At 45.0% G+C, this 13,818-nt stretch overlaps 1 protein-coding gene across 1 annotated transcript; it reads right to left on the bottom strand.

The window, feature by feature from the left end:
• Nucleotides 1–5,725: 5,725 nt before the first annotated feature.
• LOC123495173 (uncharacterized) lies at nt 5,726–11,248 on the bottom strand. Its single transcript, XM_045232045.2, has 13 exons — nt 11,153–11,248; nt 9,964–10,738; nt 9,722–9,874; nt 9,377–9,631; nt 9,076–9,274; nt 8,930–8,998; nt 8,510–8,852; nt 8,205–8,400; nt 8,017–8,115; nt 7,670–7,925; nt 7,495–7,570; nt 7,305–7,359; nt 5,726–5,825 (listed from the first exon to the last, which is right to left on the bottom strand). Exons 2-10 carry the CDS (start codon nt 10,729–10,731, stop codon nt 7,722–7,724), a joined length of 2,286 nt encoding a protein of 761 aa, XP_045087980.1. The 5' UTR covers nt 10,732–10,738; nt 11,153–11,248; the 3' UTR covers nt 5,726–5,825; nt 7,305–7,359; nt 7,495–7,570; nt 7,670–7,721.
• Nucleotides 11,249–13,818: the final 2,570 nt, after the last annotated feature.

The raw sequence follows: 13,818 nt of genomic DNA, 5'->3' as shown, positions 1-13,818 counted from the left end.
CGGGGCTGGTCCCAAAACAGATAAATGGTGCTTGCCTGTGCACCCATTACTCAATTAGGATGCTCCATTCTAACTAGTGGGACCATGTGGATAAACTGGTACATGAATCGGGAACTGGTTTTTGAAAGATTACACGCGTGCACTTGCAGGCAGGAGTGCATGGTACAACGAAAATGTTGTACGCTCGTGTTCGGTGTGGACTGATCCACGTGCCAGCGGGTGTGGGCGGAAATGTTCCCGCCGGTGTAACCCAAAATATCTAGGACTGTAGCGCTTTGGGTGATAAATAAATGAGAGATTCGTATTTACCACTGTGGTGGTAAAAAGTTGTCAGGTGGCAGGCGGCCTCGGATGAAACCGAAGAGACTATTACCTCTCTTGGGCTAGCTGCTGCGGTACTGCTCACTCCACTCCCCAACACCACACTCCTTCTCCCTCACAGTAGCCCTGGGGAGAACAAGGTCCGAGCTATCGCTGGGAAACCGGCGCAGATCCGCTATCCGGCGGCATAGAAGGCGGCTCACAGGTGAGTAACGCGAGCGCATGCGCCGGCAACACATCTGCACCTCTCTCTCATCTATATTATGTTCTTCTTCCTTTGGGAGCTCATCTGTGACCTCTGATGCTTGCTACGGCAATGTCTGTTTGACCGCAGGAGCTATATGGCGACCGATGACGATCCAGGGAGCCAGAAGCGGCGCAGATCGATCAATGACCCAGACAAGGCGGGAGGATCTAGCCAGAGAAAAAGGAACAAGCGCTGGGGGAGCTTGTCGATGGTGGTGTCAGCGAGCGGCTCGCCGGTGGTCGAGCTAAGAAGGCGGGCAACGTACTCGAGCATGTTCGCTACTCCGCCACTGCTGACCATCGGCCGCGTCTTCTACAGCGTCGCCATTCCCACTGGGCTAGCTAGCTTGCTCACTAACCGGTACGCTGAGACTGTAGATCGAAAATTCTACGCAACTCTGCTTTCCAGGGTCAACCCAAGAAACATGACATTTGTATTTTGGGACGGTGAGGTGCGAAGAATCACGGTCCGGGATGCGGTTAGGATCTTTGGGGTGACTGGTAGAGGTAGATTAGTGGAGTTCGGGGCACCACCTCATAGATCTGACCTGATGGATAACATCAGGAGGTATCTACGAATAGAGGGCACGGGGGCTGTTAGTGTGAAAGACTGCAGAGATGTCATTAGCAAGATCAACCCTTGCTGCATGACCAGAGAGGACACAGTTGCTTTCATGGTTGCTGTCACCATAGTTGTGTGCGCCACGTTCATTGGTCCAAGGCAGTCCGTGCATGTCATTCCTGAAGAAATTTTGCTTGTCGTGCAAGACCCAACACAGATTGGGTCATATAACTGGGGAGCCTATTTGTTGGAGATGGCTAGAAGGGCTGCAAGAAGGCTGCATGCGGACGTACTCGCCGGCATGGATGCTTCTATCCTGTGCGGCAATCCACTTTTCCTTAAAGTGAGTTGTTGGAATGCACCTTTCAATCATTGTGCATGTCCTTATGTTGTTGCCCACACTAAAAAGTACAACCTTTCTAACACTTTCTGTTTGTTGTGCAGTGTTTCGCTCTGGACTGGATAGACTTTGGGATTCATAACTTGTATCCAAGCTTTGGGCCAAGGATAGCAGCTTACACACATGACCAAGTTTCCAAGCTAATTAAGCTAATCAAGGCTAATCCTGCTGCTTATAGAGTAAGTACAACCTTTTGTAAATGGAATGAGTGTGCGCGCAAGTGTTCAGATAAATGAAAACTCTGACAGCTGTTGTTCTCATGCAGACAAGGCCTGATGGATACATTACTAATCTTCAGATGCAGTGGCATCCTTTGGTAGCAGGCAGCATTAATCTGGTGATAGCTTTCATCCTGAAATTTATGAAAGACTTCCTGTTATTTTAGTGCCCATTGCTGATTGTTGTAAGCATGCAGGATAATGTAGAAGAGATTAGGAACTTTGAAGATGATGTAGCTGTTGATAGTGAATGTACCGTCGTGACAACAACATTGGCGGAACCAATACCTTTCGCACACAGTAAGTGCTTTATAAAATTTAAGAAACAACCAGGAACTTGAATGTGGTGTGCCATTAAGATCTTTATGGTGACTGATCGTGGCATTGTTGTTTTCTGATGCAGGTGGAGTACTTGGTGTTGAACATACTGAGATGTCAACACCACCTCCAATGGCGCCTTCAGCAACTACCCCACTTAGGCGGTCTACTCGGATAAGTGCAGCAGAGAAAGGCAAGAAGGCAGCAGCTATAGAATCTGAGATGGAGTCATCTGACAGTGATGAGAATGATGAGGAAATTCGTGAGCGTCGCTCCAGGAACGCTGCTCGTCACCTACGAAGACAAGGTTAGTGCCTCACGGGCTGACTATATTGTAGCACTTATATGTATGTAACCATGAGCAAGATGATACCTAACAACATTTCAAATAAAAACTCATAGATATGTTGGGGGTGGAGCTGAAGAAGGGATACGTCTGGGAGATGCTGGAGGTATGATTTTGGTATTGCTTTCGCAGATGTGATAATGTAGTTTTGATGACTGGTTTGACCAGGATGCCTAACTTGATAAAAACTGTAGGGCCTGCACGGCACGCCCGACTAGTGAATCAAGGGAATGTGTGTTCAAGACAAATAAGGGCTGGAACTGATGTTGTCGAGCGAACATCAGGTATTCCATGTCATGTCTGAAAAATAAGCATGTACGTAATTTATTTATTTTGGAGACGTAAACAAAAAAGATAGGCCTGTTGGACTGTGCAGCTACTGTTAGTGAAATGGACACTGTTTTGCAAGAGATCACGGCAATGCAAGTTGAGGCAGTGACTGTGAAGGATGAGATTGACGTGCATTGCACTCAACAGCCTCGTGTTGTCGACATCGACGTGGAGTGTGCAATGCAGCTTCAGAACGAGCTGGTTCACGAATGTAAGATGCTAATTTTGCGATATTTCAAATGTTTCAGCAGAATGAATTTTTGTATGTTGACTAAGCGACCCATCATGACTGCAGACGTGCTAGAGGAAGCAACCGTTGATGCCAACCAGCACGTATCGTTGGTTGCTCCAGGAGGAGTTTCGTATCAAGTTGACATTGATAGCCATCACGAGTCTGATTTTGAAATGTGGTCTGGACATGATCACATAACTAAGGTGGACACTGACAAAAGGCTAAGGGAACAAGAAAAGCATGACGCAGAATTGGCAAGGAAGATTCTGGAGGATGAAGGAAGGAAAGGAAAAGAGCGCCATGAGAAAGATGAGGAAGTTGCTAAGAAGATTCAGGAGGAGATTGATCAGGACGCAAGGGACCAAGTGGCTAATGATACTCATGTAGCAGAAATATACGAGAAGCTTTATGATCGCAACGGTGAGCATAAACATAACATGTGAAAAATTAGACGGTCCATGAGAAAATGATTGGAACTCTATAGGGGTACTCATCCTTGCATGATTCTGCTGCAGTTACTGACGAGCAAATCGAGATCGTGTCTTCTGGTGTGGGTTTTGCTGGTTCAATGGGGACAAGGACGATGGCTGGGCGATCATCAGGTTCAGGTATGTGATCGAAATAAACGATTGATAAGTACGCGCTCCTAACAAGACGTGCGGATGAGAGCCTGACAAATATTTCTTCCTGTAGATGTAGTGGTTCAGACCAGCTTAGATGATTATTACTACTGTCGGAGTGGCGTATCCATGCACCGAAGAAAAAGAGGTGAAAAATATAATTAAATCAGACAAGTGAAACGGAGAAAAATTGATACTTCTCTATCTAACATATGTTTGCGAAAATTGTGTTTGATTCTGCAGGGAGGAGGGCTGCCCCCCAGAAGAAACGTAAGACAAGGAAATCAAGAAAGGCAAAGAGTAAGCACCGAAGAAGAGTTAAGTTCTCGAATGTTGTTCAGACAATTTGTCCAACGGACAGCTCTGAAACTGATGACAGCAGTTCTGACGACGGGAACGATGCTAGTGGTGAGGACAGTGAGGAACCAGCTACACAGGGTACAGGTAAAAATGTTAATTCTGCGGTAATGTGCACTGCATTTTTTATGTGTTGAAAAATATAAGATGAAGATTAACTTTATGAAAAATCTACAGTTGTTGGCAACACTATCAGTGGTGGCATGGTATGGGCGCATGCTCCTGGTCCAGTTAGTGATGGCATAACTAAAGCTAATGTAGTGGATCCTATTGGTCCAGTACACGGCCATGCTGGTGAGTGGGCATATTTACACGGGCGTTGAATTATTGATAACATTGGATCGGTTAATCTGAGTTGATCTGTTTGTGTGTCTTGTAGCTGGCGTGGACATAGGTCCTCATGATGAACCTGTCACTGTTGGCAGACTCCATAGGCATGATAGTATCCCTGGGGATACGTTTGCAGGGAGAACTGGTGAGCTCTCATGCACATGAAAAATGAGAGAAGTAATTTTTTCATGCACCTTATTTCGTTTTCAATTATATAATAGTTCACAAAAAAATGACAGTGACGGAAGTTGGGGGAAGCTCTACCCAGTTGCCACAACGCGTACAAAATTCTGACCAAGGTAAAACACAGAGTTCTGAGATTTACCTGAAGTATACAGCGAATACCATTAGTTCTTTTTTCAAGTAGTGTAATAATATGTTCACATGTGACAAGAATGGATGGTTCAGCAGCTGCTCGGCACCACGGAGCAACAAGTGGCCAGACGTTGTTTCCAATGATAAGTTTGGAGCTTAATACATTAGCTTGTCTGGTTGAGATTGGGAATTTATTTGCATGCTTACATGCAATGTTTCTGAAAATTTCAGTGCCGGTATCAGACAGACTGTCAAGAAATCTGAGGTTGCCAGAGGGAATACTAAGGATTGAGGTTAAGAGTGAGATGGGTGAGAAGTTCCCTGGGAAATTCGGACTTAAGCATGATATACCCACTGCTCAGGACGTGTTGCGGTTCTACGACAAGATGGTGCACAGCACACGGAGTGATCGTGACAGGTGGGTAGTTGTTTTCTGATGACTACTTGACAGATTTGTCTATGCCATTTAGTACATGTGTACAGACCTAATTGGGAATCTACACGCAGGAAATGGTTCAAACACCTGGTCATGTACCTCATTGTCCTGGGTGGGGATGATTTCATACATCAATTTGGCCCTGATGGTGAGCTCACAAAGCATGGGTGGATAGCATTTTCACGGATGCTTGTCGGTAAAGATGCTTGCATGTATGGCAAATGGAAAATAAGATGGAGGCATCTGTTCGACATTCATTTTGTGGTAAATGCAACTAAAACTTCATAAGTCTGAGCATTAGTAGCTTGTGTGTATCAATAACTAACAATATGGCTTGGCGGCAGGAATATCTGATGTACAGCTCTGATGACTTGAGCTCTAATGTACTTGACTACGAATTCATAGTGAGTATGCTGGAAGAAGATTTGCTTGGATACAAGCTTCAATGGACCAAGAAGGTACAGAAAATAAAATGTCGAACCACATATAAGTTTCTTACAAAATGCATGCAGAAAAAATGAATGACTTGCCTTGCTGATTTTTGCTTCACTTTCTATTGTGCAGCTGTTTCTTCCTGTACCGATGATGGGGGGATTTTCCTTCTATGTTGTGGACATTGAAGAAAGAACACTTGTTGTCATGGATCCAGTTGAAACAAGCATCCACGATGATGAGATGCGTGTCAAACATGAGGTCATTGCACACCTCGTCCTGCGCAGGCTCCGGAGGGTCCTTCGTGGTCACTTCGCAGACTGGTACATACCTGAGGACGGTTGGAGTGTGCTTTATGCCTACTGCATGAATGAACCGTGTGAGATGTAAGTCATTCATCGAGAACAAATCACAACCATAGAAAAAAGAGCAAACATGTGGCATCGTGTGACTGTTAATTCACATTTTTTTTCGCAGTGAGGACAGCTGGATCTACCTTGGGCATTACTGGAGGAACTACAATGGACTGTATCTCCAGAGGCAAATTGGCGAGGTAAAAAGGGACATCATTTATGAATGCATAAAATGTGTTAGCCTTGTATAGAGAGCAGCGGAGATAGCAAGATGACTCATCATAAAGCAATTACTCTTTCCCCCGCAGGACGAGCTGGCTTACCTTAAGAAGCAGTTTGCATATGAGGTGATTACGATGAGGGGCAACGGGGGTGACCTGCCAAGCTTCATGCTCAACGAAGTTCCGTTCTAATCAAGCACGGGGAGGCTATTTAACTACGTGTATATACTAAGCGTTAAGAACTGGTGGTGTACCATGGAAGATCTTTTGAATTAGATGCATGGCTGGGGTATGATAGATTAGCTCCTGCTCCACTTGCTGGCATTGGAGTGCTAAATGTCCCAGCACAAATGGTTATGTTAGATTCTGGTGAAAACAGACTTTGGTGCCTTTTGCGTCCGTCCCCTATGCGGATTTCAGGTGGGGGGCTGTGGTGTGTGGTCGGTAGTGCCTGAACATGGTTTACTTATCATGTCATCTGTATTCGTGAAGATGTTTATGTCCTTAAGACTAGTATTGAAATTTGCCCTTGTCTGTACTTGTGTTGCCCTGATGTTCAGTCGTGTAATGACTAACTTGGGGCGTAAATGGTTGATCTGTAGTGCAAGTCTTTAATATGCAGATGATGAAAATAAGCAAAAGGAGAACGAACGGGGGATGACTAAAGGCATCCATTTGGAGTGACAAACTGGTAGCATTCGGAAGTAGTAGTTTTGCGCAGGCAGCTTCATTAACGGTATTGCCTTTCAGGAACTTAACAAATTTAAGGTGAATCGGAAAAAGATGGGATGTATGGTTAGGGGTTTTTAATACATTTTATGGCAGTGGTTGTGAATAAACTCATGCGACAAATCCATGCCAGATTGTGATTACTTTATTATAAAACATAAGGTTCGCTGTTGTATATGAACAAGGAGATTTAACAAAAGATCTTCATTCCGTCCTACAGGGAGAATACTTTGGGTACTAATACATATATATATGTTTTGTCCAAACGGGTAAAAGACCTTGTAAAACCCAACATGGTGCGATGTCGCGACAGGGGATAGGTAACTGCGTTTCCATAAACAACACGCCACAAGATAAGTTGTTCACCCCAAGTCTCATACAATCCCCAATGATAACCGACACGGCGAAGACAGTGAAAAGTGGATAACATCTCGCGTGACGATGGTTGGTGCCAGATTATGTGTTTAGTCGTCGAAGGCAGAGTCAGATGGCGCTAAAACAGTCCACAATGCTTTGTGAGCTAGCTTTGAGAAGTTACCCTGGATCTTCAAGCACTCGTGCAGGCAGTCCCTCTTGGTTTTGAAAACGTTTTGCTGTTAACAAAGATGTGGATGGTGTGTCAACCACATATTGCGGATTGATGTATCATTTTGGTACAAACTTTAATGCATATGGTTGTAGTGCGCGGAATGAAAAGAAAATTTGGCTAGCAACAGTCTTCAACATACCTTCGTAAGTGGGATTTTGAGCTTGTCACCGTCGAACTGACGATAGATGTGTACGGCACACGCTCCTGATTCACCACTAAAAAACATTGAGGGAACGATCAAACATTAGATTGTAAGTTTTGAATGGTTCTATCACAAAGTCGGTTGATTGCATATGTATTGCGGAATTACTTACGCATTGAAAATGACGTCCGTTGTAGGCTCATGCGTCATACGCCAATTCTCCTTCACTGCCGGCCATCCAGCATAGAATTCATGGAGGCATGCGAACAGTGCATTGTGCAGTTTCCATGCCATTGCTTCATCACGGTCCTTCCAGGGGGACTTTCCAGAGCATTGTGATAGAGCGGGTCGAGCAAATTGATAACTTTCATTTGCATGTCCCAGATAACAACCAACCACCCTTCGGGGCGTGGCACCGGTGTGATGAACTGTGGGATAACAGAAGGATGTCAGCTACTGCTGTGCAATTGAGTCAATTTGTTGTGATGGAAAACATATGGTTCTCGACCAGAAAGGTACCATTTTTGACGAAGTTATGTCATACTTGAGATAATCAGAGGCTAACTGCCTCTGGATTGACACGGTGTGCAGAAAATCGCAGTCAGACAACACTACTGTCTGCAAAATGGCAGTATGAACGCATGATTGTCGGCTAGAAAAACCAGTTTAAATAGAAGGAAAACAAAATAGGAAGGTATTTATCTTACTGGAAAATCCCGTTCAATGGGGTGCCTCCAGCTTAGGTAAGGACTTTCAATTTCAGCGTACGCATCAAGTTGAGCGAAACGCCTAAACAAGATTGACATCAATTCATGGCCTATAATGTTATTGCCAACAAGCTGGTCACGTAGAACAAAACCAGATATCCGAATGAATCTAGGGTCCTCGTGAACAAGAAAGTTCCTGCATAAAAGAACAACGATTCATTATTGCTGGCATATTAACATTAACTGCTCACAATGTGATGACAGAAAAAAAAAGTTAAAGTCGTTACATTGGTGCATGGACATACCCAGCTAGCTCGTTGTCGGGAGCAGAAATGAGGTACTGCTCAATTAGCTCAGCAACACCAGCTTGTGGAGGACAAGGTACCACTCCCCTGACCCACGGATCAGTTTGGAAGCCGGGGCGAGATACATATTTTCGGCTGGGAAGATCAGCACACCTCTCACCAAACACAGTTGTGCTGCCATCATTTGGAAGATCGATGTATAGTTCACTGATCGCTTGCATGTTTTGCTTGAAAAACTGGGTCACCGTTTGTAGAAATTGGCAAAGAGCAGAGCCCAACCGATTGTCCTCACTTGGGTAGGATGAGTGTGCAATTTTTACCCGCTTGCTCGTGGAAGTATTGCCTACCATGGAACACACGGCGTTGTCAATTCAACTAGTATAATTCAACAAAAAACGAAAAACGGGTGGGCGAGGTTACCTTCACATGGAGATAGGTTGAGTCGGTGGCCCTGAATGACATTTCTAGCTGGCGTTCTCATCACATTAACTGCTGGTGATGAGGGGGCGTAAGTTATAGTACATACATGGAGAACAGAAAAATGGATGTGCTGAAGGAGGAGGTACCATTGGGAGCAGTGGGAGCTCTGGGTGGGCACTCGTCATAGTCACGCGCTGCACAACATGTGCAGGTGCGGGGGCGGGCAGCATAAAGCTTGTCGGCAAACTTCATCATCTCGAGCTGGATGTGGCCACGTGCAGTTGTTAGGTGCGATATGCAGCGAGCATTGACTTCCTTCAGAAGAACAGTGGTTTCATCGTTGGCCTAAAGCATGAGATGGAGTCAGCAACAACAAACCTTGTGACTAATGATGATGCATGTGAGCAGGAACCGGTACGGACGAACACATAAAAAATGTCAACTAACCAGATGCGGGTACTGCCTACATAGGTAGTTTGAGAAATCCATGGGCCCTAGTAGTTGTATAGTAGTCGGCGTCATTTCTGTAATGAGATTATGTTTTTGGGCTGAGGTAGGTGCGTCCCTCGCAGATGTCGCGCTAGCGGTAGCACCACAAGACAAGCTTGGCTGCATCGGAGAAAAAACAGTATTTCTGGACTCTGACAGCTCGAGGACAGGATACTTTGATCGCTCGTAACACACAGTTGAGTGGTCGCGTAGCTTCAGAAAAGCCATGGCATTGTCATTAAAATAAAGGAGAATAACTTGAATGCATACAAAAATTTAAAATGGCATATAATGGAGACTCACCATAGCGCTGGCATAGGACGTGGTTCCGTTGCCAACATCAGTAGCCTGTGTTATCATATTGCGGACTGACTTCTGATCAAACTCCTTGACCCTGGGCAGAACAGAATGATGCTTGTTGAAGATTCCCAGATCGAGGTTGTCCAGAACGAAAATCTGTAAAAAAATGATTGGAATACACTAGTCAGCCGTAATTACAGGTAAATATAGTTTAGATGATGCATGTGCTCAAACACTTGTGCTACCTGCAGGAAAAAATGGCATGCTACTAAGTTACTGACGGGGTTGCCTGAACGGATGTCATTCTTCAGCCTCTTAACCCCAGCTAGCATAGCTTGAATCACATACTCACACCAATTGAACTGGGATATCGTCTCAGTGTCAGCTAGAGCCCCCCAGAAATCGATAGTGGCGTAATCATGCTTTGTGGTCGGTGCTAGAACATGGCCCATCACAAAAATAACAAAGGCAATTTGGAAGCAGTCCTTCTCTAGCTTGCTTGATGATTCAGAAATGTCCCTCCTGAGGAAATCTTCCACTGCACGCAGGCTATGAAGCCCCTTCTTGTCCATTCCCAATGCGGTCTTTATGAACTGAACCGCCTCCGGCTTGATGTGACCATCACAGCCCTTTATGTTGCGATGCCCGCATGGGATCCCAAAAACCTTGTGAACATCCTCTGGCCAGAATTTCAGTACCTTGTTAGCAGCCAGGACAAGTGCACGGCGGCTAGTGCTAACCTTGCTCATTGTCCAAGCGCTGAATTTTAGGTTCAATGTCTGAAGCATCTGGAGGTCGAGCATGCCACCAAAACCAATACTTGTAACAAGAAACCATTTGTACTCGTTGAATGACCGGATAACCTCAACCACGTGCTTGACAGATATACGAGATGTTGCTGCTGGACATGACTCTGGAAGAGCACTCTCTGCTGAATCATCACTTAGTAAGTCTGGAGGGATCTGTAGGTTCTCACCACACGGGTCCCCTCCGCAACTAGCTGCATCCGACATGTTTGTCCTGCAAACATTAACCTAAAATTTAACATGGGAGCTGTGCAAAAGAAAACTCAGCCCAATATTCAGTAAAGAACATTTAGCTGATTCAAATGATCTTCTAGGACTTAGAATGGATAGTACTATAAATTGCGATTTAATAACTGAAGCCAGAACACTAATAGATCTGTATTCAGTAAAACAAACTAATAGTGAACAAAATGAGATGGTAATGGAATCAGATTTATCTATGCAACCCAGTACATGACTGGAGCTACGCATGGTATGGACAAAAGCAGAGGAAAAAAATCTAGTCAGCTGGCCTTCCGAGCTCTTGGATCTTGAACAACAATGGGTCTAATAATCAAATAGATCCCACTAGGAACTTGCATGACTGACAGCGCATGACGGGGGAAAAATGATGTGGATGAGGGAGGACCTAGATGAGAGGCCGATCTTGACGCCTATCAACGCTGCGGGCGAGGGGGGTGGCCGGCGAGCTGTTCGAAGCAGAGTCTTCCCGGTCGCTGGAGAAAGGAAGAAGAAGATCTGAATGATAAGGAAAGAGAGAGAGACAAACAGCTGAGCGGTGGGAGTGTACAGGAAAGTGGTCACGGGTTCGGCCGCAGTGGGCGGCAGCGTGAACAGCTGGCCCCGCTAAATAAAAAATAATATGGCTTCCATTGATGTGACTACACATGGGCAATTAAGAAAATAATGCGGGCCTTAAAAATTGCACGTGACATTTTCATACAAAAGATGAACATGACCATAGGTGTCACGAAATATATAATGATTCATAGGCATTGATTGCATTACAACAAAATGACAATGACCGTCACAGTGACCATAACAGCAAATAAACAGAAGAGGCTCGTCCCAGTACAACGCAACGAACATAATAAATTAGAGGAACTAGTGGACTATGGACTTAATTAAACGCCCCCTAAGCACTATGCTGGAAGATTAGGAACACCAGTGCGACGACGAGGATGAAGTTTGTTCCAGCCAACAGCAGCGCCGTGCGGTGGCTGTCGGCGGAGCAGCATGCATGAGCGGCGCGGGGAGGACTCTGCTGCTGCACCTGCGCCTCCATGTGCACTTGGGCTGGCTGGATCTCTGGCTGCATCCGGTCTTCAATGTTGTCGGCCCGCCTGTACCTCTGCTGAAGCGGAGAGCCCGAGTGCCTAGCAATGGCGGCGTGAAGCGCGTAAGGCTGGCTGAGCCCAGCTCTGGTCAGCTCCGGCAGGTACGTGTCCGTAGATCTAATGAAGCCGCATAGTCCAGCCTGGATTCAATCGAAACTCAGGAACAGAGGATGAATCAATCGAAAAGATGATTGTTCTTCAGTACGGATGGGTGCTTACATCTTTCCTGACGCACTTGTAGAAGCGAGCTCCGGCGCGAGACATGTAGGTGACCACCTTCTCTTTGCAGTCGGGGCAAGGGATCAGTGGAAGCACTCCCTCGTGCTGCGAGGAGGAAGAAGAAGACTCCATGGTCGTCGGTCTGTTCGCTAGAACGGGAAGACAAGAGATTAAGCTTGGGGGGTAGGTGGGTGAATCTTCCAGAGCAAGCCGTTGGGTTTAATAAAAAACAGGGGGAAGGGGACGTCCGTTTGTTAGGTAACGACTGATCCGTGGCTCACTTCGGTAGTGTGCATCTGAGCCATGTAACGGGAGGAGGGGGTGGCGGCGGGGGAGATGGCCGTTAAAATAGATGCGCTAGGTGGGTGGGCCCTATCCTCTGAAAAAGCATGCAATACTGCTGAGAATACACTGTGAAATACACACTCTGGAGCGAATCTTGACGCCGAGGAATGGTCAGGATAACAGGTGCATATGAGCTCGGGCTCAGAATAGCACTTTCGCATATTCAGGTGCTTTTGCCCCTAGTATTGACTGTTTTTCTGCAATTGTTTGGTGATATGTCTTTTAAAAAAAGTTTATCAGTGGGAAAAAGAAGTGAAAAAACAATTTATTCTGAATTTTTATTTGTTCACAAGGGCCCCATTTTAGTTCACATTTTTATTCACCTCCCTTTTCAAATATACTAATAACTTATCGAATTTTATTTACTGTAGCAGTCACTGTAGCATCAGCTGAACGCAGTTTCTCAAAGTTGAAGTTATTGGGAAACTATTTGAGATCATCAATGTCACAGGAAAGATTGAATGGTCTGGCTACTTTATGCATTGAGAAAGAAATGTTGAATGAAATAAATACTGATGTGATTATTGATGACTTTTCTTCCAGAAGTGTTAGGAGAAACAACAAGATCTGATCATCATATGATGGAAGCTTTGGATACGTTTTCTTCGCGTGAAGACATCGAGTGACGAACAGATTAGAGAGATAGAAACTAATGTAAGTTCGCATGATAACACAAACTCTCCAAGTTGCTATCAGTTTTGACAAGGTTTTCATAATTAGAAGAGCGAGATGCTAGTCTCTTTGTGCCACTTACAAGAGCGATCTTTTGTAGAATTATGTTGTTTCCATACTATTACGATGTAGTTCTCTGGACCGTTACAAATAAATAATTTGTGGCGTGTGTCTTTTTCACTTCCTTGTCAATACGTTATATTCACCTCCCTTGTGGCATATTCACCACAAGGGCCCCATTTTTATTTTGGTGGCATGTGTTTTTTTCACCTCCCTTGTGGTTTTAGTTCAAAGACCATCAATCTATACGATGTACTAAATTGTTTTCAAAATACAATATATTCTGAATTTTTATTTGTCGACAAGGGCCCCATTTTGTCATCTCGCCCCAGGGCCCTGAATATCTATGGACCGGCCCTGTACACATTCATGCATGATGGAAGGAAGCATGTGCTGAAACCAATGGCAGACAGTGCAATCACCATAGAGATGCAAGTTTCAGAGAGGAAGGGTGTACAAAAATTAGACTAAAAACCGAGGACGGTTTCACTTCAACGGAGGGAGGATGATAAGTGCATGGCACCCTTGATCGATAATCCTACTAAAGTTGAGCCAGTGAATGAGTCAAGCCATGAAAAAGTTGCGAAAATTATTGCCATGCATGTGGTCAGATTTTGTCGAGGAAACAATGGTCGTGTGCGTCAGCTTTGTGGACCCGGAA

The sequence above is a fragment of the Aegilops tauschii genome, chromosome 7 (assembly GCF_002575655.3).
Source record: "Aegilops tauschii subsp. strangulata cultivar AL8/78 chromosome 7, Aet v6.0, whole genome shotgun sequence".
In the NCBI taxonomy this organism is placed as follows: Eukaryota; Viridiplantae; Streptophyta; class Magnoliopsida; order Poales; family Poaceae; genus Aegilops; species Aegilops tauschii.
This window is presented reverse-complemented; position numbering and strand designations above follow the sequence as displayed.

Coding starts and splice junctions, on each gene's coding strand:
- LOC123495173 (XM_045232045.2), bottom strand. CDS start 10,731: ATGTCGGATGCAGCTAGTTGCGGAGGGGACCCGTGTGGTGAGAACCTA. Junction 9,275..9,376: donor GTAGGCAGTACCCGCATCTG/GTTAGTTGACAT, acceptor CTCATGCTTTAG/GCCAACGATGAAACCACTGT. Junction 8,116..8,204: donor CCATTGAACGGGATTTTCCA/GTAAGATAAATA, acceptor GCCATTTTGCAG/ACAGTAGTGTTGTCTGACTG.